This window comes from Botryllus schlosseri, chromosome 7 (assembly GCF_051294905.1).
Source record: "Botryllus schlosseri isolate E-star chromosome 7, Bs_hap1, whole genome shotgun sequence".
Lineage (NCBI taxonomy): Eukaryota > Metazoa > Chordata > Ascidiacea > Stolidobranchia > Styelidae > Botryllus > Botryllus schlosseri.
The window spans coordinates 13,380,932-13,408,378 of NC_137242.1; the positions used below are offsets into that span (position 1 = coordinate 13,380,932).

General features: G+C 40.9%; 1 protein-coding gene across 1 annotated transcript; it reads right to left on the reverse strand.

Annotated features, from left to right (window-relative positions):
* Positions 1-840: 840 nt before the first annotated feature.
* On the reverse strand, positions 841-21,222 carry LOC145442485 (uncharacterized). The gene is made up of 15 exons (XM_080320405.1): positions 20,970-21,222; positions 20,841-20,897; positions 20,304-20,431; positions 14,040-15,059; positions 12,046-12,167; positions 8,583-8,762; positions 7,383-7,463; positions 7,152-7,324; positions 6,176-6,296; positions 4,509-4,623; positions 3,891-3,992; positions 3,033-3,154; positions 2,159-2,258; positions 1,512-1,643; positions 841-1,008 (listed from the first exon to the last, which is right to left on the reverse strand). The coding sequence occupies exons 1-15, from the start codon at positions 21,080-21,082 to the stop codon at positions 905-907; spliced, it is 2,670 nt and encodes an 889-aa protein (XP_080176531.1). The 5' UTR covers positions 21,083-21,222; the 3' UTR covers positions 841-904.
* Between the last annotated feature and the right edge of the window lie 6,225 nt (positions 21,223-27,447).

Here is a 27,447-nt window from a genome sequence, read left to right on the forward strand (position 1 = left end):
TGACGTTACTACGAAATCAGTGTTGTAATTGAAATTTGAAGAACACGACTTGACAACGTCCGGTTACCACAGGCACAATGTAGCACACCAGGGGCGGCCAACCAGTGGCCCGTGAGGTAATTTTCAACGATCAACAATCGACTGCCAAGATTGTGAACTAGCAAGGCCAACCAAAAATTTGATTAGTCTGGCCGCAACACTTGGGATGTGACGACTAAAATATCAGCTCCGACACATTGGCAGATCTGTGGCCAGTCATATTTTGGTAGATCTTCGTATACAATAAAGCAGAATATTCTGCGTTACACTTATCCAATGTAAAAAAAAATTCACGCCTCTCGTAATATGTTGTCACTCGATTTCTTGCAAATGAAGGAAAGCCTATGTCTAACTAAATTCGCAATTACGAAAGACAGTGTTTTCCAACATGCAACATTGCGTTTGCGCTCGCAGAAAGACCTTCGACGATGAAACCTAGGCACAAAATGATAGACGCATGTTGGCTGAATCTTTCGATATCGATATGTCCAGGTGCCGAATAGTCCAGTCCTTGCAAACTGAGCCCAGCGATACGCAGCAGATCCGCAATGTACTCGAGTAACAATATTATTAACCTTTAATGGCCTATAAACTTTGTAAAAATTTTCGCGCTCTAGTGGCCAGCGCGATGGTCCGCCAATTACATGTGACCCTTTGGCGGAAAAGGTTGGCCACCCCTGTAAACTGTTTTGGGGCAGTTTCTAAAAGATTTCTGTACTATGTGGCTTCGCAAAACCAACTTGTACCCTGCACCGTCAGCAACCTCATATTGTCCTACTGCCCAACCAAACACGAAACCAATCAGTAACAAGTAAGGTTTATTACTAATCAAAAGGGTATGAAGCAACGGGACCGAGCATAATCTTCAAGCCGGAATTTCATTTACGGCAAACGCCGATACGCAACCGAGCACCCAGCTCACCGGCACGGGGCACACTTTGCCTCTTCTCACGCAACGAACCGGCTTTTCTGGATAGATGTTCAAAACAGTGTTGATCAGTACCTTCGAGTCGCAAGTCACCACGAGACAAGGAAATTTTCAGTCGAGTCAAATCAAGTCATTTGAAAGTTTCAAAGTCATGTCACAACAATTTTCATAGTGACTCGAGTTAAGTCAGGTCTGGGGCTGGACACAATGATTAGGTTACTCGAATCTGAATCAAGCAGTGAGAAGTTATTCTGAAAGTACTGAAATGATCTCCTAGTCACTAAGAGTTGAGTTAGCAGATTATAGCAGATGATTATAGTTTCAATACTATTTTCTAATGTGTAAAGCCGTAAGCCTCGGCTGGTCGTATCGCAGCATACGAAACACGCGGTATGACATATCTGCGAAGTCGAGATGAACCCACAACCACAAGGTTATCACAAAGTGCAATGGTCGAAAAAATACCAAACAATCTTAATTCTGATACAGAACTGCCATTATTTTATAAATGTCCTGCGGATACAGTTAGCATTCCAACACCTACCGTTTGGGTCGTAGACGACATAGTATGTATATAAATACTGCGGCGTGCCTCTCCGTGCGTGGTACGGCGTCTTGGTGCACGCCTGGACATGATCGCTGTCCGGTTTCGGTTCCCTGACCAACATTGTCCCACCTGCAGGAGGAGCACGGTTTTAAACGCACTGCTCATGGTTACTCTGCAAGGGTATGTCAAAGGTTCATTCTGCGTTCAGTATTGCACTAGGACTGCAGTTGACTCGATAGTTTCGTATTTCTTCACTGCAACCCAGATAACATTTTGACTTTGGTTTTCTTATTCACGATGCTTATTGTAACAAAACATATATTCATGACTACTCTGCCATATCAAATTGGTTGGTACTCGTCGTACTCAAGTTACAAGTACAAGTAAAGTTGTAAATTTCTATTCATGTAAAAGTACCGATTTCCAAATAAGTAAAGAAGTACAAGAAGTACTTCATTACTGACCACCTCAGCGTGTAGACATTGAGTAGGTATCAATTGGGAATTATATAAATAAAGCTGACGCATTGGTTATGGCGTGCGGAAACATGTTCAGTCGGTAGGCCTACTGCTGGTTCTTTTCACTGCACACCGACGTAAATAACCCGTCCATACATTTTACGGTGATACTAGTACTCAACAAACCTGCCAGTTTGACGATCTCACTTATTTGCAGCTTTGAGAGACCTGAGTTACCGAAGCTTCCAGTCAGGTAAAAGTGACAGCCTTGCAATATCGGTGGGTACTGGTTGGAAGGAAACGAAAGATTAAAAGCAATACATTTTTTCAGAAAAATTTACGAGCTGCTGGTGTCCATGAAAATAAACTGCCTTCCAAAAGTTGCTAATGATGTTACTAAAAGCAGATCTCGAAATCTCAAGGTCAGTCAGAATTTCTCTAGATCAGTGGTTCTCAAACTTTTTTCGACATGCCTCATCCCCCTTTAATAGGGAAAAATTTTGCAAACCCCCTTATCTTAATATCTAAACCAGAATATTTGCAATTCCAACGCATTTTTTTTATGGCACGGAGGGTGTCACAGCTGTTGAGACACTTCTTAAATATAAAAATTCGGACTATACACAGAGCAATAATTATGATCTGTAGATAAATCGCGTGGAGTGCGAAAAATATTTGACATTTAAAATCGCAATACAATTAGGATTATTGCCATTGTTGAAACTTGACAGCACGAATTGAACTCATTCCGAGCGCTAGAAACTCATTTCACTCAGGCGGCTTCACACCTCTCCTCAGATGCTTTCACGCCACCCAAAGGGAGCGCGCCCCCAGTTTGAGAACCACTGCTCCGGATGTTGATAAAAAGGTAAGGTCTGACTAGTGGTGAAATGAGAAGTCATGAATACCAATTTCGCTAGAAGTGATTAGAATTGGTGTTCGCTGGCCGTCAGACTTACGAAACACGATTCTATTAGCAAATTTGTTTGTAGCCAGGACAGACTTGTGAGTTTCACTCACATCGCACCGTAAGTAATGATCAAGAAAAGCCATTACACACCTGGGCTGCTCTATTGATCCTAGAACTTTTAGGACCTCCTTCTTTCACGTCTTCTTTCGAACCTAATATTTCGTATGGTTGTTCTCTCACCCAGCAACCGGCTTCGATGCAAGCATCCAACCCTGACAAATGGTACCAAGGCAATTATCGCTGCCGAGTTCTTTCACATTTCTGTTTACAATCAAGCTTGATTCCAGCACCGGAAACCGGATGTAAGAACCAAAAGTAACGAAGCAGTTCTACTTTTTCACATCATTGGAATAGTTTTTGCTTACTTGCACCACTCGGTCAAGTGGTTTTGTTAAATGACTTCTACTTCACTTTCAGTTTTTTGGCAAAACCAGGGCTAGAATACTTTTTTTACTTACTTGGAAATCACAAACTCTACTTTGACTTCAGTAGAAATTTATGACGTTACTTCTACTAGAGTACTAACAAACAAGACTACCGTACACTCCTAGCATAAGGCTATAGCCAGAGTTGCCATACCGTCCTTATTTTCCAGATTTGCCTTTATTTGTGACAAGCTGGACCTTGTTTTCGGCTATTTGGTTGTGACAAGTACTGGGCAAAAGTGATGAATGTGTTTTCAGTGTACTAATTTCGCGGTTTGTTTGGTTGTAATTAGATTTTCATCCATGTCAACGGCAATCATGGTGTGTGCGTAGAAAATGAAGATGTAGACTGCGCTACTTTGAGAAAATGAAGCAATACCATTTGAATTTTTTACTATAGGTTAACATATCGACATTCCGGTTGATACCAATATTCCAAAAACTGCTACATCAATGTCATCAGCCACCAACCAGAACATATTCTGCAGAGCAATAGCGTCTGACTTCAAAAATCACGACTTACATCTTTTATCAACGATCCAAACGCCTCTCGCGACGGACTGCAGATACTTCAATGTCCGCGGCGATCGTTTGTCTTCATAAACGGGAGTAATGTGATGCGTTACTGCAAAAAAACACGTTATTACCCAAGCATCGCAATTCAACCATATTAAGTTCATTACCTACGAGTCACAACAGTACGACAGAGACACAGAAAAAACTTACGGCAATCCAGATGCAGCGATTAGAGCGGCCTATCGCGGCAACTCATCAGGGAACTACCACATCTGCGCAACCTACCAGTCCCAGCCTAAACCCAGCCCCCCCCGTAACTTCAGAAATCACGCAAAGTACGAAAGAAATCACGTCGATGTTTCGGATTACAAAATCATGACAACGAAAATACAAAATCCAACACTGTAGCAATGAAGCGGAACGAAAATAACGGTTGTCAAACGAATAAAGACTGGCAAAATTGGCACAGAGCAGGTAAAAAGCTAAAACATGATGGTGAAATTAGCAAACGCTAAAATTATCAGAAAGGCAAATATCGGGTTTCGTATGTCCCGCGCGTTGAGGTGCACCAATCACGTATTGACTGAATTTCAATGGAAACATACTTCAACGATAGCTCTCTCACCGAGGGACAAGTCTTTTGGATTCACGATAGCGTTCAAAATTGCAGCTCCTCGAATTATGTCGCCTGACTTCAAAGCAGACGAATGAGTGAGCGCTATCTGGTCGGGCGGCGTCGTCTGTCAACACACACAACACGAATGTGATGTAGCCTTGATGCGTTTCATACTGAGATCATGAATGGAGCACTTTGGCATGCTTACTCAATTGATTATGCATTTTAACTACTTCACGTCTACATACCGGTAGCAGTTTTGTGAGCAAAACCACTTCTTTTTTACACTCGGATTTCATTAGCAGAAGATTGTTTGGGGTATGTTTACAACACGCTTGATACGATATACTGATAACGACTGGGTGGGCTGCTCTCCTCAATCACAATAAATGAATATATTTTCGAGAGCTGCACCAAATTGTAGTGTCATCATTAGGGCAAGTTTTTGCAGCTTATGCAACTTTTTTTACAGCTTCCGGCAGCTTCCTAAATACTCAGAAGTTATGTAGTATGGTGTTTTAAGCCTTGGATACAGATCAATTCCAGTGTCTTGAACCCTAATAATTACAAGGAACTTGTCCATAAATGCATACCCTAATAATTTCTAGGAACTTGTCCATAAATGCAACTTTTTAGTGCAACTTTTGTGCAAAAAAAGTGCAGCTTTCCACGGATTTGCCTAGTCATCATTAATTTTGAATTGGTCGAAAAGATTCATCGTGCAATTTCGAAACAGCAACTTTCGATTGACTACCGGTACCAGAGGTGTGCGACCAAGCATACTTGTTGAACCTGCGTACTTGGATACTATTCAGATCTTAATCTTCTACTTCCATCACGAGTAGTTTTGACATGTCTTGGAAATCGCTATTTCTACTTGTACTTAAGTAGAAATTTGCAGTACTTTTCTACTCCTACTTGAGTACCAATGATAAACACTTTGACCACATCTGGTTACACGTTTGGCCAAAGATCTATCAAAATTGAGGACAGCGAGATGAGTCACGAATTGTCACATGTCGGACAGGGCAAAATCAATAACCATGGGATTCATTTATGAGTTAACATCTAGTCACCAAGTAAGGTTGTCTTCGCGAAATAGTTTACGGAACACAAATTTCTGAATTGTGCCGTTTATTCCACAGCTGCCACACCTCCCAATCGACTGATTTCTCACCTATTCCTATGAGCTACGAGAGATAAATTTTTTTTATCCAATTGGAATCGGGGGATTTGAAATCCACTAGGTACACTATGCCCAATCCATGTCGGCAGAGGTGAGCAGTAATGGAGTACTTATACTTTTTCGGTTTCAGTTGTGCCTACTTTCCGTGCTCATTCAAGTGATCATGTTTTAAAACACTTCCACTTCTACAGTTATTCAGGCAAAACTACTTATTGTTGAGCTTTCGCAAACGTCACCCCCCGGGTTGAACACCAGTGCTTTAGTGTTACAAGTTTGTGATGAATCTTTGCATACCTTTCGTGCTTGTGTACCCTGGGGTACTTCAGTTGAAGAGCACTGATCTATACTGCCCCATAGTTGTAGAGGTGCTTTCATTGTGCTCATTGTGGAATTAAAATCAAACAAATGCCTGACTGGCTACACAACTAAACCTCGTGGATCTAGTGGTAGTAGTGTTGGCGGTATATACTGTACGTACATCTCAGCTTACCCCAAAACTTTGTGAATTTACAGTATTTTTAGCAGCTTGAGTTGATATCTCGTGATTTTCAATTGCTGCTTTTACCGCGGGACTAGTGGTCAGCTCCACTGCGGTGAGCCCATGTGATGACCTGTTACGAAAAACATTGTCGTTTATGTGGCTGGTGAAGGTTCATGTCAGCTGAATAGCGAGAACTACAAATATCCAACAAGTTGTAGAATGTATTACGCTACATTTGATCATGATTCGAATATTTTAAATTCTATTTGCTGTCATTTAAATACACATATAAGAAACGACAGGAAATTATAGCAACAGCTCGAAGCCGTGCTAAAGTTGAATCAATGTGTGTATAGGGCGAAAAAATGATTGTTTAGAATTAATTTTATACATATCGCAAGTTCGAGTCTAGGAATTCGCTGCCAGATACCTAAAAGCCAAACAACTCCTTGCCACACATTTAATTCTACCACACAATATAACATGCGAACATTCTCCCCAATTGTAACTATAACTCTCCCAGATGTACTGCTGCTCCTTTATTAGCTAAGGTGGTTGTGGATATAGCGATTCGTGCATCAATTGTAAAGATATTTAATAGATTAAATTCTTCATTCCTGTCATTGAAGCCTCAAAACCTCAGTTAGCTGGGTATCAGTATCGAAAAACATGCTGCTCTAAGCCATGTCATGGAAGCATTTCTGTCCCCACAATGGTCACAAAGCGCTACAAAATAATTGTGGTACAGGAATACGTAATTATTTTGGACGACGTGAGAACTACCGCAAAGGTACATCACTATGGATTACTGCTATGATGTCGTAAAAGGCAGTACTTGAATATTAGACTTCACGCTTCAGACTTGAGTCCGAATCGAATCATTCGATTATGCCCTCTAAAATTCAACTGTACAGTGCTAACAACAATTGTTCCATCTGAAATGCGCATGACCATGAGCAACAAAGATAAAGCTAAAACCACCAACCTCATGTCCGTGTCGGCACCGTGACCCAGCAACATTTTCACAATCTCTGAATGACCCTGCCTTGCGGCATCGATCAAGGGAGTCTCATTATCAAAACCGGGCGTATTAACGTGGGCGCCAGCATCGAGCAACAGTTCCACCACCTCCACATGCCCGTGATGGCAAGCTTCATGCTAAACCGGAGAAGTTATGTCAACTTAATTTTTTCCCTCGGAATACATTATCACCTACCAGCGGCGTCCAACCGGCGTTATCCTTGTTATTCAACGGCACTTTCGCGGCGGTCAGTTTTCTGACTTCACTCACGTCTCCCTGGAATGTTATTTGCAAATTTTCACTGCGCTGTGAGGCCGGCTTTTACGGTACAGCATATAATTGGTAGTAAGTAAGTGAACGGAACCGAGTCTACTATCGATTGCAACGATTTTGTAGAGTAGCCTATGGAAATTATATGCCCCTTTCCGCGAAGAGTGATATTTTAACAACGCGAATTATAGTTTTGATACTTGCCTTGAAACATGATGGTGAACACATGGTGAGCGGATCCAAAACAGATAGTGCAAAGCTATGAAAGTTAGTAGAAATGACATTTCAGTGAAGTGGTGATCAACCCACGGTATTGTCGCAAAGTAGGCCTACATCCGAAAATAGGTTTACGGGCAGTCGAAAAATTACTCAATCATATTTATTGTGGTGCAGAACTGGCATTAATTCCTTTGTGGTCGGATAAATATTTGACCTTTCCATACCATTCCTACCAAGGTCGTAACCAAGTTGCAAGTCAATCTCAATTTCATAGTTTTGACTCGAGTCAAGTCGACCCATTTTCAATTCACCACCGAGTCAAGTCAGAGTCTGCTAGTGGAGGGTCGAGACTGAGACCAAGTAATTATGTTCACTGTTCAATTTTCAACACACTCTTTCCAGCCCTGTTCGAGTGATATAGAATGTCTCGCATTTATAATATAGTAATTTTCCTCAGTCCTACCAGTTTCTGGCCCCTGATAGATGGAATAGCAATCATGTGTGACTTCACTAACCATTGAAGTTACAATGAAATGTCTGCCTTGGCCGTCCTAGTCTCGAGTCATATGACTTTTTTCGAGTCATGCACAATCACTCGAGTAGAAGTCGAGCCAATACACAAATTGACTCTAGTCGAGTCATTCTACACATTTGAAAAAATGACTCGAGTCACCAAAAAATCGTGACTCGACACATTACAACCTCGATTCCTACTCCCAAGACGTGATAATGAGCGATACTGGAATACTGAATACTCGACTCGAAGCCTCATACTCAATTAGGAAGTGAATCACTCGTATATTCGATTTTGCAGACATCTGTATTCACGAGCCAAAGCTTTCAGTCTTTTTGATGAAACGTGCAGCAAGCAATAATCAAAATAAGTCAAGTTAATGGGTCGCCAACCTTCATCGCTGCGATATGCAAGGGCGTTTCTCCTTTTTTATTTTTCTTCGACTTCGCCGCCCTAAATGGAGGACTCTTGACAGGAAGCACGGTTTTGGTCTTGGGATTGTTGCGGGGTGTTATAGGCGTTGTCTCGGCAGTACCGACAGAGTCGTGCCTAGGCGACATTCGTGTTCCCACCTGAATAGCAAAAATAAGAGTTCGTATAGAGAGACCAGTAAGTAACGAAGTAATTCCACTTCAGATGAGTAAAGACAATGTGGCACAGGATAGGACATAGCATATTTTTGTCCTTGATGTTTTTGCAGCATATACACTGACTCATGATATACATACACACCATCTGTGCATATGCATGCATACTTACTATGCATGTATGATGTGCATATGCCAGTGCAGAAACAGTCTGTCACCACCCCACTATACTATCCCGGTGATGCTGTTGCCAAACGGGGAAGCTATGCATACCAGTGATACTAATCAGGCCTTCGGTCTGACCCAGCTAGGGATTGAACCCAAGACCTACCGATGAAGAAGCCGGTAGCTCCACCATTACGCTGTCTAGTCGGTCAAGACATAGGCATAGAGAACCCTCTACCCCGTTATAAATGCCCCTCTTGTCCTCTCAGAGAGAGTAATTTGCTAATCGCAGACTATGAATGCATTCGCATATTGTTCTTGTTTCTTCCCACCATTTTCGAGCACTGCCTTAACGACCTAAATCTTTACAATCGACCATTCTTCATACTAGATTATGCCCCTGCATTTATTTATCAACAGCGCACCAAAATTTGTCTGTGATTCGAATTCGACCGAGAAACAGAATTTTCAATGAGCATATCACATTCAACCTAATCATTCCGATTAAACAGATGATCTTGAAGTTCTTGTGGAACAGTGATTATGTCTACCACAGTTGAACATGGCTCATGCGAAGATGTGTCAACCCCTTTGACTTATCTGGAAAGTAGTCTACTTCTGGAATTATATTTCAATTGACTGTAAATGTTCACTAATTTTCTGATAATGAGAGCTTCAAATCCAGAAAGCTTTTCCAGCATTACGACATTATCCTGAATGATCTTAAATATGTCTTGTTAGGGTTTATAGGGAAGATTAAGATTTGGAATAGACTGGTCACTCAGGATAATTTGAAGCTGCCATTGTCAGCAAATTATCCTGATTGACTTGTCTACTCCAAATCTTAATCTTTCCCCCAAACCCTGATAAAACATCTCTAAACAAAAAAATATGTCTGTGTCAAAGGGCCGACACATCGAGAATAAATCGAGGCCAAGATCAGTTTCATTTTTGTTTGAACCATCGATGTGCTTGGAAGACGGGATATAACTGTGTTATAGGTTATTGGGTAAGCACGACCCTCTTTCATCTCCTCGCTGCTGGCGCAATTAGCAGAGTAGCCACATATACCAGTTTTATGTTCAATTCATTCTTTGGTTTAACCCGGTCAGGCATTTGAACCCACGTTCAAGAATACGGTTGGTTACACGCAATGGGAGACATTGACATCTATGGTCAACCACTAGAGGCGCGCAATTCCAGTCCTTTATTCATACCTGAGGTATATGTCGACTACCTTAAATGGACGGTGTCTCGGTGTTTGTATCGCGTCCTTGCAACGGAGAATGGATGGATTCTGACCAAATTGTATGACAATATGTCCTGGCGGGCTGTTTACAGTCCAAGACTGAAGCCTGGAGGGAGTACCGGTATTGATTTTTTTTAAGGCTATATAGCTACTGAAATCCAATTGGGAAATTTTCGAGGACAATATTATATGATGGTAGATGAATGTATCTGCAAAAATGTGTGCTATTTCACTGCGGTAACTACCGACTATTATGGTGATGACGATACAATCTTTCAGTGTGAGCCGTAGTTGAATATTTTGTTGCTGCCTTCATTGCCAAGGATCTATAAAAAGTAATATAAACTGAACTAGGTGTAGCTTATCCCTCATGGCTGATTAAACTGAAGTTAGATATGATGAGTAATCCAGTTTGTTGCATAGGCCTAGGTTTCGGTCTACTATACCTGCATTGCAAGTGGTTCATTTTGTATCCGATTGCTTTTCGGCTAATTGGCTTACATCTAACTGCGCCGTACTGCATTATGTGTGTTGAAATTCGTGATAGGTAAATCCCGAATCGCTTGTAATGATCGATCACTGCAAAAATTGTACAGATGGTAACTGTGATCTTTGTCATAAAAATACGCAGAAATTAATTAGTAAATTCCCATCTCATAGAACACTCTGTTGTCTGCAAAGACAAAAATAAGAAATGATGTGTATACGTTTTCCGCAAAGACATAAGAAATGATGTGTATACTTGTATACTTGCAAAGTTCTACATAACATATTTTGTTGATATCATTTTTCCGTTATATGCACTATAGTTATAGAGTTCAATGTGCATCTCGTCATGCAGTAGCCTATATATATATTTTTCCTCATATGACTGCAATAAACTATTTTTTCAAACATTCTGCCTGTGTGTGTTTGACCAGGGTCAGAGAGCATTATGGCAATGTGGCATTTTCTGACCAGTTAAGTGCACAGCTGGTTAGGGTCGGAAAATAGACTTTTGGCTTCTTAATTTTCATGTAAAAAGACTGGGTGTAAGGCCTGCAGAGTGCTCAGGATTCATCTTGAACCATTCTACCAGGCGGTGGATTCATCTTAAACCATTCTACCAATGATAGGACGGCGTCTATACAAATTTCAAAGACTACTCCAAGGGCCGAGGCCTATTCTTACACTCAGTAATTATTCTATACTTAGTCGTTTTGATATGCCTGTTGCTATCTTTTCATCGTATCGTAGTCTTGTGGTGTATTGATGAAATAAGATTGCTAACAAACCGCACTGATTATGCCACTGCCGAGACTCGCACTGCAGTTTCCCGAGCATTAATCAACTACGCCAGATAAAAGACAAATTAGAAACTATTCTGGTACCGGTACTTCAAAATGGGGCCATCTACGGTCTGTATTGAGCCGGTTTTGGAGTTGAAAAAGGCTGCTAATCTACAAAAAACTGTTGCCGTCTTGAATAAATTCATGGTTGAGTATTTATACAGTGTTTTTGGTGAAGTAAACGCATTTCTCAGCAGCAGGGACGCAATACCTACAATGTAAGACCGTCCATTGACACCAGTTAACATGTACCTCAGTGATGAATGAAGGACTGCGCGCCTGTAGTGGTTTGACCATAGATGTGAATGTCTCCCATTGGAACAAGTTTACTCGGTGAGATATTTCATCCCAAATGGCCATTCTACTGATCAGAGCCGAGAGGTTTTAGCAATTATGAATGTAAACTGCTTCAGATGATCTACCTCAGCTAAAACACCACGGATTGGGTTATCGATTATTCTGCAATTTAGAGGTCTTAGAGGTCCCTTGAGAATCAGTGGACTAGACGAACGAGAAATTTTCCAACCTTTGCACGACCAGATTTCTTGCTCGTAGTAGGTTTACCAGAACGGGTCACAGATTTCTTGATTTGTAATGCGTCATTCGCTGTGAATAATGGCGACACGAATTCCTGCGTCTCCCCATCATCTGATAAAATACAAGGATTGCAAAGTTTAAAATCTGCTACACAACATACTTCCGAGAGCCACCGTGGCTCAGTGCCAAGAGAGATACATGCTTGAATTTTCAAAGTTATCATTAACAGGCGATACTCGGAGACTTGAGTCGGTCAAAGCTTACTACTGGACGTGGAATCGAATCACAGAGGTGCCGGTACTAGATTTTGCGCAGTCCCAGAACCTTGTTGCAACAATTTTTTGCCTAAATAGTTTTGCCTAAAAACTGAAGTGTGTGAGGCAGAAGTAGTGTCAAATAATAGCTACTTGAGAAAGTAGAACAAGTACGTACTGGAGTACTCTGTAAAAGTAGAGCGCAAGCAGAAGCAATAATTTCCGAGAAGTAGGCTATTCTAGTCGTAGTTTTGCCTTGTAAACTGAAAACCGCGAAGTACGAGTAGTCTGCAAAACCTTATTTAGCACTTCTAAAAAGTTAAAGAACTGCTTCACGGACCAGTGGTGCTCAATTTTACCTATAAAATCAGTAATTTGCTTATAAATTTTTTTCTGTTCATTTTTAAGAGTAAGTTCTATGGAAGTGAGATAGAAACATGTTGCTTCTGCATCTTTCAAGCCCAAAACTAGCTTTCTAGTTTAAGAGGTTGTCAAGATGTGGTGAAATTGGCTATTTTCGGCTCGTTCGGTGCAAGTGCACGACCACTAGAGGGTGTATGAACCAGTGTTGGGATGACTCGAGTCATGACTTGACTCGAGTCAACTTTTTCGTATGACTTGACTTGACTCGAGTCACTTTGCAAAAATGACTTGACTTGACTTGACTCAGCGCTTCAGAAATGTGGATTGACTCGGGACTCGGAGCAAAATTTACGAGTCAATTTCAAGTCATTAAGTATAAGGTGTCGATTAAATCACCCTATCTTAAGTATGTTTGGGTTGTTCGCGATACGCCGGTGTCACTTGTGAGAGAAACCAGCCATTCATTGATTGTAGGTTTCAGTGATCCTCCATTGGTACATCACAAATAAACTGACCGCAAACGAAACCATCACAGCTGACGTTGTCGTAGTAGCAATAGATTCATCAAATATAAACGTATGTTCGTTTCTTAGACGGCTCAGTGCTTACATTGTGCACTGCTCAGTGCTCACATTCACCAACACTCTTGTATGATTTAATAAACCGAAGGTATATATAGGTTATGCGTTTATATTCTCACGGATGTGTTGATGGGTAGTGAATAGTACCATATCAATTTGTTCAACTTCCCGAGGCTTCGTATTCGATCCTCTGTGTTGGCCGATAATAACATACTGTAGCATGTAGCTATACAGTTAGTCACGTATTTTATTAGCAGTTCTTCGTGTGCGTGAGCGATACATCACCTTTTTGCATGTATATTCATTTTTATTTCATTATTTGATTCAAGCTAAACGACCAATTATTCTGTCCTTCATCCAGTTAGTAAAATGTAACGACTTTGCATCATCACTAGTAAAATGTAATGACTTCGCATCATCTATCATACTTCGAAAATTCAATTTGACTTGAATTGTGACTTGACTCGAGTCACCTCCAAAAAACGAGTGACTTGACTTCACTCGAGTCACCTTTGAAAATCGATTGACTTGACTTGAGTCAAAATGTGCAATGACTCGTGACTCGAAGGTAGTGACTTGATCCCAACACTGGTATGAACCCAAAATTATGATAGAATTTATTTATTTGCTATTTCGCACCACATATCAAGACACTTTTTTGAAATTCAAAAATTTTCATTTTTCACTCCACCCTAACGGACCACCTCTGATCTAACAAAAGGGGTACGCACGCTGCATTGAAGAAGCCAGTCTCCGCGACCCCTCCCCCCTGCCACAATACCAACCTTCACAGATATCGGGAAACGGCCTGGTCTTGAATTTGAAATATCTGGTCGCTCCTTTCGACTTCTTTGCCTGCGCCGCAGCGTCGTTCTTCCCATCACTCTTATTATCTCGCTTTCCGTCGCCTTTTTTACCCACAGACTCGCGTTTGCTTAACGGTGACACGCCCCGTGCCTCACTTTTGCGGGGTCCAAGTTTTCTCCCTTTCTTTTTCAAAATCGCGCTCTTTACTTTCGATGCGCTAGCCTCGCCGGTATTCGGTGAGCTGAAACTCGCAGACGTTTCGTTACTCGCACTCAGCCCGCCTAGATCACGTTGATTTAACGGCATCAGCTGATGAGCTTCGACTTCAAACGTGTCAAAATCAGAAGAGCATTCGACGCTGGACGCCTTCAGCTTCCTCATGCTGGCGTCTAGCACGTCGTTAGCAACCTTGGCAAGCAACGCCGGGGAGTGCTGCGCCATTTCTGTCGCAGACACATCGCTACTAGCAATGACGCAGTCGTCAAGCTGTGTCTCTATTTCCGATTCGGAAATCAAAACCCCTTTGCGATAGTCCGGTTTTCCCCCCGTTTCAGCAGACATACTTTCTGGGCAATCACCTACCTCTGCGTTCATACCGACGGATATTTGCTCTAATACGTCGCCCGCTTGCATGCCATCGATGGGGGTGATTACTCCACGACCGGGACCTGCCGGATTGTTTGACTTTAGGAATTCGTGCAGGGTGTCTTCAATATCTATTTCAGAGATATTTGACCCGGTGCCTGTCGCTTTCGCGTCTCCTTTCGTGTGTACCGATGTGTCGGTGGTCTCAATAATCTCATCGCTGTTTTTCAATGTGTTTTGGTCGGTGTCGGTGGTGACGTGGTTTGTTTCTTCTGCATTTTTTGCTGTAGTTTCGTCTGTGTCGGTTGTGGCGTTGTTATCGACGTTGTGGGAATTAGGCTGCACAACTGGTAGATCGTTGGTCTTGGTGGCTTTGTCCTGGGCTCTTGTTGGTAATTTCTTCTCTCTTAGGCCTGGGAAGCGGGCGGTAGGTTAATCGCCGTATAGCCATAGTCAATTAGCCTAGGTGAAAGGTTTTCAACCATATATTTGCCCCTGGCCCGTTAAATTAGTAAATAAACGACACAGGCCTATTAACATTTAATAAAAAACAATTGAATGATACACTCATATTGAAATAAACACGGATATTTCCAGTTGACACTCGTCAGGAATAATCGTCAGAAACTAGAAGAGAATTGAAAAGAACATACCGACAGTCGTGTACAACAAATTTCAACAACACAATAACTTATTCACACGAAAATTTACTCAGATTGTTGCTGTATTTTGTCGACAAGACTGCTACTTTGCGTCCAGTCAGTGAGAGTGATCAGTAGGGTAAGATTTTGCAACTTTTGCAACTTTTTTACAGCTTCCTGCAGCTTCCTAAATACCCGGAAGGTATGTAGGATGCTGTTTTAAGCTGTTTGAAGGAATCTTATAGCGCAACTGTTTGCAACTTTTGTCCATTTTTCCATGCAACTTTTTCTGCAATCAACTTTTTACTGGAAATATATGGCAGTATATGTAAATAGATCACTTGATTATGTCACTGTTTTTTGAAAAATTCTTTGTGACATACACGCCCAAATTCGAAATCAGCACTGAAGTAACGCTTTAACGGGTATTTCGGGAGCTGAGCCGGAAAGTTGACCTTTTTTTAATATAGGCCTACTTTTAGTCAACCAATGGAGAACATGGATGGAAAACTGTATTTTGGGAGTGGAACTGGGAAGTTGACCTTTTTTTAGTCAACCAACCAAAATGTGGTCTTTTAGTGCAACTTTTGTGAAAAATAATTCCAACTTTCCACGGATTTAACTACAACAAAAACTTGCCCTAGTGATCAGCCTATGTGTGCTGTAATGATAAGTCTCTTCCATGGCTTGATCTTCATGTTCAAGAGGGATCGAATGCTGAACCGTCACACAACCATGTATTGGTGAAAGTCAGTAATAGCTTTATGGACCTCTTTGTTGATTTGTGGATATGATAAGGACACTTGGATTTTTTGAACTTCTAGTTATAAATAAAGTCACACATTACGTTTACAATGTTTACTTATGGATAAATCGACATCGTAAGACAGCGAGACCCTTCAAAGCGGTTAAGCACCGTCAGCAAATGATGTTGCAAAAGTAACAATAGGTTGAGCTTAACTGCAATTTACCTGTCAAGCTGATATGTGTTCACAAATCACAATCGCATGATTTCTGAAATCAATACTGAGCCATGACCAATAGTTTGAAAACCCTTACGCTATGTTAAGAGGCAATTTGGAATACGAGTAATGTCAGCTTTGCAGAAAATGCTTGTGCTCCATGAGAAAGCTTCCACATTGCCCATATACAATAATGTTGCGGTATGTGATCATGCAAAATCCCGGTCCAATCAGTGATGCTACTGGAGCAGAAGTGATTCCGCCACTAGTAGATATATGAATATGCAAGCACACCAAATACAGACCCTGCGTGAAGTTGAAAATGAAAGCTTTAGTGAGTAATTAGGGAGCTCATACGAATAAAGTAAGGTTTAAAATCGACTGAATTGGAGGAGCGAGTTGTCTAGAAAACTAACTCATTAAGTAATGATTACTGTGTCACGTAAGCCTACTTGAGTTGAGTACATCAATAAAGCATTGATACTTGAGGCTTACATCATTGATCAAAAACACCTTTGAAGTTGTATAATATGCTTGTGCACATGCCTTAGTTCAGAGGTCTCAAACTCAAATGTGCTCGCGGGCCAATTCTCCAGTTTTGACTTAGCTGCGGGCGGCAGCATCAACACGGGTATTCCATGTCTTTTAAAGTAGGCCGTATTTGATGGGATGAAATTGTCCTATTCAAAGTGAGCCAATCCAACAGACTGACATTCAACACTCATCATAAAAATTTGATTTACTCTTGTATCAATTTAGGCCTGGCATGAAAAAATTATCACATTTATAACTATTTGAATAGAAGTGTTGTTGTATTTGATATATGTAATTATAAGATATAGACGCCATATGAGCGGACAAATATATAATGTTATCCTAAAAGCTGTCACGTTATAATCTTGCAGCTACTATGAATATATTTTGAATTTAACAGATTGATAATAGGGATTAATCTGCTATCACAACATTTGGTGTTTAGCAGTGCAGCCCAATCCAGGATTCGGGTATACTCCTGATAAGTGGGATATTAAGCTCATGATCAAATACCTTCGAATATTGGAGCAGAAAAATAACAATATAAATATATTAATGAATGTGTCATAGTTATACAAATTTCGGAACACCGAACAACATTGTTACATAGTTGGAGCTTACCACTACGGTATACTCGGTACCTTTAAGTGGCATTATTAACATGGTTTAGCGACCCAAGATGTAATTAACAGATTGCCAATGGTTGCCATAACTACTTGCTTAGTTAGCGAATGTTAAGCTGCGACCTTCTGATCTATTACTATTCCCATGACACGCGAGTAGTTTGTTGCATCCATGGTTCTCACCAAGTCACGGCTTTCCGAGTCCACTCCGGTCATTTTCATTTGGCCATCGAGTCAGCCCGAGTCTGAGTAATTCTGATAAAGGTCGCGTCCAAGTCTAACTCACAAATTTCAGTCACGAATCGTCTAAGCACAGTACTGTAAACGACCATCGTCTAAGGGTCAGGTTTTATCATCATGAATTGAAGATGTGGCAAAATAGGAAATCTCTACTGCATGGTCGCGGATAGTGAAGTTTGATGAATAGTTTTCGGCTACCGGAGCAATGCTGTAAGAGGTAATTTTCACTTTACAACTTGAAAAGATATATGTGGCACTTAGATGTTGTAAAATTAATGAAAATCTGAAATGTCGTCGCGGGCCGCACGAAGTGCTCTGGCGGCCCGCATGCGGCCCGCGGGCTCCGTGTTTGAGACCTCTGCCTTAGTTCAATATATTTATACAACTAGCGTTCTACACTACAAAAAATAATTTGTAATTTTGGTCTCAAATTTGAGACATTGAGAAGATTTGCTCTCATTTTCAGCAAATGTAGTCTTACTGATGAAATGAAGTCTTAAAATTGAGACTGATTCAGCTTTTCAAGACCATATTAAATTATAAAGATTATTCGGTCTTAAAATTAAGACTGATCAAACTTTTTAAGACCATATTGAATTGTCAAGATTATTCGGTCTTAAAATTAAGACTGATTCAGCTTTATAAGACCATATTCAATTGTCAAGATTATTCGGTCTTAAAATTAGGACTTATCAAACTTTTTAAGACCACATTGAATTATCAAGATTATTCGGTCTTAAAACTGAGACCAATAAACACTTCTTAAAAGACACATTGTGCTTATTGCGACAGTTTTTGATGTATCAGTTTTTCCGGTCTCGTTTTTAAGACAAATTTTGCTAATCAAGAAACATCATGGTCCGTGGTCTTATAAATCAGAATGGTAAACTGTCATGAGCCAGGAGCATAAGACGTAATTAGCTTTCTTTAACAAATTTTGATCCATCAAAGGTCATTGCAAATACAATCTAGCGGTGGCTTGAGAGCGGAGAGCCAAAACGTATTTGGTGGGGCCATGTTTGTCCATTTCTCGCTGGTCACATGTCACACTTCAAATAAGTTAAATACAGAATGCATTTGCGCCAGAACAAGAATTCGAAGTACTGTACCTTGTCACTTTTCACTGACACAATGGTGGTGGCATGTCGCACCCACCACAAATACTATACTCTAATTAAATTATATATTGTTTTGAGGATTGTTTACAAAGTGATAAGTGAAATAGACAAGTACAAGGCTGCCAGGCCTTCATAGTCCGAAACCCGGGGATGCGGTCAGATTGGTGGCTCTCTCCCCAGACACAAGTACGGTGGTGGTGGAACATGTGAATACCCCAAAGCACTCGTAGTATTTTGATGTAATTTGTCTCTTGATTTTGAGCGACAACGGTCTTATTTTCAAGCAATTTCGGTCTCAATTTTGAGTCGAAAAATTCTTAAAGTGACTTTTTATAAAAAAAGTCTTATTTACAAGCAATATCGGTCTTAATTTTGAGACGAAAAATTCTTGTTAAGACCGATTAGTCTTTAACCCTTACGAGGTGGGCGTATCATATATGATATGGCATGTCTCCGACACCGATTTCTCCTTATTGACACGCCCTAGACATCGGGTACTACGTTTTTTGAAAAGCTGAGAGTTTTCCGATGTATTTGGTACCTTACTCAAAAATTTTGGTTTGTAAAAATAAACAAAAAATTAAAAATAAAATAAAATGTGGTTATCACCTATAACTTCCGGATATTTTCCGAGTGGGAAATATTGTCGGAAAATCTGCCAGAACATCAGAAGTCGACATGTACGGTTTTCTGTGTAAATTTTCACCGTTTCAAACATCAAAACCTTTTCTGGAGCGTTTTCTGAGGGGGATTTGTAAATTTTGGTCACGCTTCAGTGATTTTCAAGATGTAGGTCAAGTTCAAGTGGAAATTCAGTCGGCATATGAGTCATGAACATGTTTACTATGCCTGCAAATGGTTGGATATGACAAAAGAAAGCATATCGCGTTGTTTTATGCCATAAACCGGACTGCAGCGGCCGATTGAGTCTTGATCATGAACTTGACCTTGATAACCACTCACCTACCACGCCCATTTGTAAATTTTATATGTATTTTCCATTTTCGATATCTGACGAACCGTGCGGTTTACAATCATGGTTGACGGCTTGTTTGAAACCAGGCAACAGTGGCTAAGCACTGAAGCATCACATTCCTCTCTCTGACGCCATCCTGAGGGACAGCCTTGTAAATTGAGAGAGAGAGAGATTTTTTGGGGGAAAATCTTTTTTATTTAAACTTATTAAAAAACCTCACACATGTAATGGGGTGTCGATCAAGGGTGGAATCGGTAGAGGGCTATACTCCGCCCACTTGTAAACTGGAACGGCCCAGATTCAAGACCTCGTGGGGTCACGGTGAGAATTTGAAAAGTGAAGGTCAATTCTGCAAAATATGGCCCCACCTCGTAAGGGTTAAGATCGATTGGTCTTTGAGACATTTTTTCATAAAAAGTCACTTTAAGACAATAAGACCAAAATTGTCTTATTATTTTTTGTAGTGTGGATTCACAAAAGATTCGCATCACACAGTTTAGAGGTCACTTGTCTGGCTCCCTATTATTGAAAAAATTCTAACAGGCCAATTCAACAGTACTGACCATGCAGAAAATTTTTCATCTCGGTAGATAGTGCTGCAAGAGTAGTAAATGATGAAACAGTTAATTGATCCTCCTTCCACGCTGGCGCAGCACATATAGGACAAGAGTCTCGCGATCCAATGCAGAAACTGAAAAGCACTCACAAGTTGGGTACAATTCTTGGAACTTCAAACCTATTCGATATACGCGTTATTCAATACTATATTATTACTACAATATTATATACTATATTATTACTACAATATTATATACGAGTTATTCAAGATTTTATCAACGACTTTGCAAAGCGAATGTAAAATTTCACTTACAATGTTTAGGTACCGTAGTTTGTCTCAGAGTCTCACTAAGGCAGGTAGAACATAGGTAGGCAATAATGGGACCTAAATTCTGGTTTGCATCTTCAAGAGTACCGTATCTATTAGTCAATTTGGAAAGGCTCGGAATAATATAAACAACACGTTAGCCCTGTTGGCCATGGACTGGACATGGATACGTGGTCGATAACCACTTTCTTATTTAACATGAATTGTCACTTACCCACAAAACAAGTGATCACAGTTCCACATTATCAACGGGTTTTCCACAAATCGGAGGCTGAAGAATCAACGAAAAGAAAGATAAATAATTCGTCTCGGGGCAAGTTAGTTTTCATACTGCTTACGGTACCATGAATTGCACGATAATAACTCTTGTATTTCTGATATCGTTTGCAATGCCTCGGTGATGTTTATGCCATGTTCATTGTCCTTGCATGGCGTACGAGCCTCTGTAGCAGACATTTCTTGCGTTGTGTCGGATATTCTCGTAATAACCTATTCAATTCACCGTACTAGTTCTGTTACTTCTGTAACACTTCGCACACGTTTTACATGCGATTGCGATAATGAACGCGTTCTGTATTTGGTACATAGGGGAATACCCAGTATAGCTACACTTGCCTGAACACTAGGGGGATTTCCTTGACCTAAAAATGGAAGATTTTGACCTAAAAAATATCAAAATCTTGAAAGTCGACCTGCGCGAGTTGCGCTCGGAACTTGCGGACTTGGTGTCCGGATGTCCTCACAACGCCGAGACTTTCGGGCACCTTGAACGTGAGTTGGAGCTCTGGACTGACCGTGCCTCTGATTGCAACCGCCCTCCCGGCCGTAAACGCCCCCCTAGGAATAGATACTCGCGCGAAGCACAACGGCGTGCTAAAGTCAATCAATTGAATGGCCAGCGCGAGTATCGGTCTGGGGCAGCACAACACCTACGGTCCGCTTTCTGGCGCAATCAGAAGGAAACGATCAGACAGATAATCGAGGATGATTCTGGCAGTAAACGGTGCGAGATTCCTGCTGACGTCATTGAGCGGAAATTTCGTGCTGACGCTGCTGCCATAGTGTCCTATATGGTGTCGACACAAGCAAATCTCACGGCTCAGTGAAATTGTATCACGTCACAATTTCCATTTAACTACAGGCAATTTGACGGTCATTTTTGACCGGCTTGCCGAGCATTAAATTTGGTAAAACGGGTATCAATCGAAAGCTGACTCTGCACTGATTACGAAAATATAAATTTTATTCCGCTCGTGGCCCTGGAACTCCCACAATCAGCCTCGAAATTTTCATTGTTATGGAGATTGGCATTGGGACGCAACAATGCTGTCTAGCCGTTTTTCTCTTGAGCTACTATCTCGTTTCGCCAGACAGCATTGTTACGTCCTGAGCTTCTCTCTCGTTTCGCCAGACAGCATTGTTGCGTCCCAATGCCAATCTCCATAACAATGAATGCTCGATTTATTAATATTTAGTGTTTCAAGCAAGGAATACCACCAACCGTTTTTTGCAGTTGACAACGGCATCCGTCACGCCAGTGATTCTGGATTGGTTGCGAAGGGAATAAATTTTGGTCGCTTACCGTACCCGACCTATCGCTTATACATGCAGGGTTGTAACGACTCGAGTCCGACTCGAGTCACGATTTTCTAATGACTCGACTTGACTCGAGTCATTTTTTCAAAATACGGAAATGACTCGACTCGACTCGAGTCAATCAGTGTATTGACTCGACTTGGACTCGAGTCATTGCGCATGACTCGAACCAAGTCATTGACTCGAGACTCAGACGGCCAAGACCGACATTTCATTGTAATTCCGAAGCCAACACACTATTGGGATTTCGTCTGTTGGTACTGGTACTTGAAAATGCGACCAGAAACTGCTAAAAGTGAGGAAAATTGTTATGTTATAAATGCCAACCATTCGATATCACCAAACAAAGTTATAAAAAGTGGGTTTACCAAGACTTTAACTGGAAACTGAGCAGTCAACACAATGACTTGGACTCGGACTCGAGTCATAATTGCATGACTCGGACTCGACCCGCTGCCCGCTGCCCGCTGACTTGGACTCGGACTTGACTCGGTGGTGAATTGAAATGACTCGACTTGACTCGAGTCAAAACTATAAAAGTGAGATTGACTCGTGACTCGGAGCCTTGTGACTTGGTTACAACCCTGTATACATGTACGTGATATTTACATAATTTATTTTCAGTCGCGCATTGCGGCAATGATCGTTCTTTTGTGGTTGATTTGGTCGCTTCCAAGTCCACTGTGTTCGGTACCATTTCTAATATGTGACAGGCCAATCAGTGTTGTTACGATGATGTGGTCTGATGATTATAAAAATGTGCCCAATCCTGTATCATTCAAGTCGGTTTGGTGTCACATTAAGGTCGATCTGACACTATTGGCCTGCAAAGGTCGCGGTAAAGATTGTCGTTGCTCCTGATATAATGGAATCGCTTGCACACCAGACGAAGCTAAAGGAATATCTCCTTCCGAGAGGCTTCCGCTAGCAGTGGTTCTCAACCTTTTTGGCTTCGCGAACCCCTTTTGACCGTCACGGACTCTCGCGGACCCCCTCAAGTTTTAGTTCAATTTTAGCTCTATTATGGTGCAACCTTCATATCTGTCTTGTGCAAATACGAACTGTGGGCTTGCGATGAACAGCAAAATAATGACTTTTCTTGAAAATAACATCATACTATTTATGTAGAAATTGGTAGACTTTTATTATTTCAAAGCTAATTTTGCAGCTGTATTTCTTGAAGTACGTGGTCGTGTCTTCGTTATGATAGAAACGAGGAGTGGCTAAAACCATTTCCGCAAAGATAGATGGAGGCTAATGCAATATTAACGCATAACGCTTTCGACGATACTTTTGGTGTGATCGCAACATTTATGCCACCAAAATGACGAAACATATATTTTATGAACATATCACGTCCCGCATCTAGCGCAGGGACGGGCAACATACAGACCGCGGGCCGGATTCGGCCCTCGACGGCATTTCGATCGGCCCGCAGAGAGTTTCTACCGTCAAAGTAAAATCGTAATCTAATAGTATAGACATATTTTCTGCGCCAAAGAATGGATCCAAGTTTTCCAATCTGAGAAAGACTGTCATGAAACTACTTGTTCTGTTCGGGTTTACATATATATTTACGAGCAAACATTTTCGATCATGAACAATTTAATATTAACAAGACAAGGCTGCATACCAATATAACTGATGATATGAATTTCAGGGTTGAAGCGTAATGCTTTGATAGCAACGAAACACTACTTGTTCATCAAAAAAGCAGCCTTGTCGATAGGGCATCCGCAATAAGAAGGCGCCAAATCTGATAGCTGAGCTTTAAGAGCAGGTATATAATTATCCGATTTATGACGGGTGTCAGCCGAAAATATTCGGGTAGGCTACATTTCAATATGAATATACTATTCAATTGTATATTGAAGTTCTGCCTCAAAGAAGCTGTTCAAATAGTGGTTATGTATATCACAGGATAAAATGGATTTCATGGCGATGTTTCAATCTCTGCATTGGGACAAACTAGGGATATACTTCGGAATTTATTTTTTTCAAACGACTGTACACTACTTTGATGAGACTAACAACTTCAAATCGAGAAGGTTTCGCAGACATTACGAAGTCACCCTCATTGACGTTACTATCTCCATATTTTTATTTTCTCCACAAACCTCAACAAAACGTCTCATAACAGCAATATGTTTGTATCAGCAGGTTAATGGAAAACTGACAATGAAAATGAATTTCCACACTACGATAGTTCATGTCAGACGATTATTATGATGATATGAGTCATGATGTTTTAGCAGTTGTGGGGCAAAACTGCCTCATGCTTTCTCAAATTAAAAAAATGAAGTAAAAATTAACATATCACCAATACTAAAAATTTAGAGGTCTCGCGGACCCCCTGAAATTGCTTCGCGGACCCCCGGTTGAGAACCGCTGCGCTAGACTATTCGGCGCTGGTCATTTCGTCGCCTTAACAGTGGACATATCAATGTCGAACGTTTTGGCCAGCATGCGACGGTTATTTGTTTATTGTTTTATTGCCGCCAATCATGTTGGCAACTCATACACCGCATGGGAGTCGCATGGTCGCACGTTGTCCGAAACTTTATGCCTAGACCGTGTCTTCTATGGCGTGAAAATGCCCAGCGCCGGAATGCCGGTTCATAAGTTGCGCTCCCGTAAGCTGCACAGTGAATAACACTCCTAGACTAAAGCACCCAAACTGTTTCGTGCGATATTTGGTTGACGTTCTTTGATAACTGATAATACGGTTGACTCATTTCTGTATATTAGGCATGGCTATAAAAAACATTTTCGATATACATATTTGTTTATTGGGGGTTCCCACATTATAATCAAGACATCGGCTACCAAGAAATGGCGCGAAGCGCTGAACAAAATTTCAAGATAAGTAAAATCTGCCCTCTTAGATTATATTTTATGTTGATTTACGAAATAATTTTGGATCGACTACGTCCGAGCTTTGTACATTTTGAAAACTTCTGTTTCACTTTTTGCAAAAACATGGTCTCAATATGTCGCTTCCGCGAAATCATTTGGCGTCCTATGAAAATTCATCTCGCGTGCCACAAATGGCAACCGTACCGGAGTTTGCCGACCCCAGGGCTACAAGCTGTAAAATGTCAAATAATAAGTTCGCCGACAGTGCAAAATCCATGATACAAATGAAATGCAGGTTGCAAAAAAGTTTGAACTTTTTGAACAATTTTGACATTTCTTGACCTAACGCTACAATTTTGACATAATTTTGATTTTTTTCACATGTCAAAAAATGGCCCTACTGATCAGTGAAGTGTTTTGCTCTTCATCGAGTAACTGAGTGATGCTATTTATAATCAAGTACGCGGCTTCGAATACAGTCGAGTATTCGAGTATCACTCATTATAACTTCATGAGAGTAAGGATGATATGGAATGTTCAAATATCTATCTTTTATTCGACCACAAAACAGTGTCGAGATGACTCGAGTCAACTTTTGCAGATTACTTGACTTGACTAGAGTCAAAAATTACTGTTGCACGAATTACTGGATTTGGCTTGACTCAGTGTTTCAGAAATGTGGATTGACTCGTGGCTCGAAGCATAATTTTCGAGTCAATTTCAAGTCGTCAAATAATAATCGGTGTGACGGTGACTCTACGTACATGTACTCGACACGCTGAGGATCCGTGCAAGCAAAGCAATTTACAGCGTTGGCGGGGCAGGGCACAATGGGACAAGCGGTGGGGGAAATGGGACAATATTTATATATCAGTTAACAAGACACTGATAACTGTTGAAGAAAATGATGGATCAGCAGGTGTATATTTACATTCCGAAGTTTGGAATCGTAATGAAACTTGCATGGATGATCGCTGCCGGCTCGTCGATCCACATTGATTATAACGGGCGGAAAATAACATGAATATCCCCCGTTTATTGCGTGACACTTCAAGGAATGTTTTAAGGGGGTATTTGGTGACGATCGTGATTCTGCGCACTCTTCTGTTGATTTTTATATATTTTGTAAAATCTGCTTTTGGTTATCAATGGCCCATTGTGCCCAGCCAAATTGTTCCAATGTGCCCCACCCACTTCTTCAGAGCAAAAACACACTATAAACTTTGAAATCACAATCCCGCGCCTAAAATAGCATACAGTGCGATTAATAAACTGCTCTGACGAAGCTGTGTACTACTTTCAAGAAAAAACAAAGGAGATATAGGCTCTACGAAGGGTTGTCCATAATTTGGAAAATCTCGAAAATTATGCGTATATCCATGTCTCATTCTATAGATCATTGATAAAAAAAACGTCAATGTGCTTCAATAAGCTCTCAGGAAAGTCGTTTAGATTTGTCTAAATGCGTTTGTTTGTTTTTGTTTTATTCGCACAACTTTGGCGCTTATCGCCTATAAGGTCATTTGCGCCCAGTACATCAATTTCAGTAATTTCAACGGTCTTTTACGGTCTTTTTCGTCAGATTACGGACGACTTCCATGCACGCGCTCTTCCACCATCAGTCTCTCTCGATTTTCATGCGGCTGCAACTTAGTCTTTTGATGCCATCTTTCGGGAGTTCGGCTCTCTCTTTCTCTGGGCTTTTCAAGGCGTAGTAGCTGCTGTAGAGGGGGCAAATCGACTAATAGACTTCGAGCCGAGTCGAGTATCCCTCATCATAACGCCATAACTCGGGTTGCATTTAAAACAAAAATCAATTTGAAACAAACAGGTTTAAAACAATGCCCTTGTTTAAAACATGATTTTATTGTTTTATTATTTTTAGCCATGACGTCACTGAGGATTGGCATTGACGATTGAAAATATAAGGTGAATATGGCTCCTTCGACGAAAAGGGCTTCCGACCCCTGTCATAAACAGACCAAAAATATCTTCAACCAGGACTACATTGTTATGCAGCATTTTTACGGCCGGCGGTCATCATCATCAGAACACCCATTCCCTACCAATGATCTATATCTAACTGCAAAAACTGTTGAAGCGACGACGATTTCGAGGGTGCCAGCCGCCCCACATTGTATAAGTCGACTATTTTGGGTAAAAATCGTCCATAAGCTCATACCACATGGTTTTCGGACGTATTTACACAATTATGGCATATTTAGACGACGTTTAAAAAATATTTTTTAAGGCATTTGTTTAAAGCACTGTTTAAAACATGCTTTAAATAAAAAAATTTAAAACACCATTTGTTCTAAATGCAACCCTATCCATAGCACTACAGATGGCATGGCAGCACCTTTTATTCG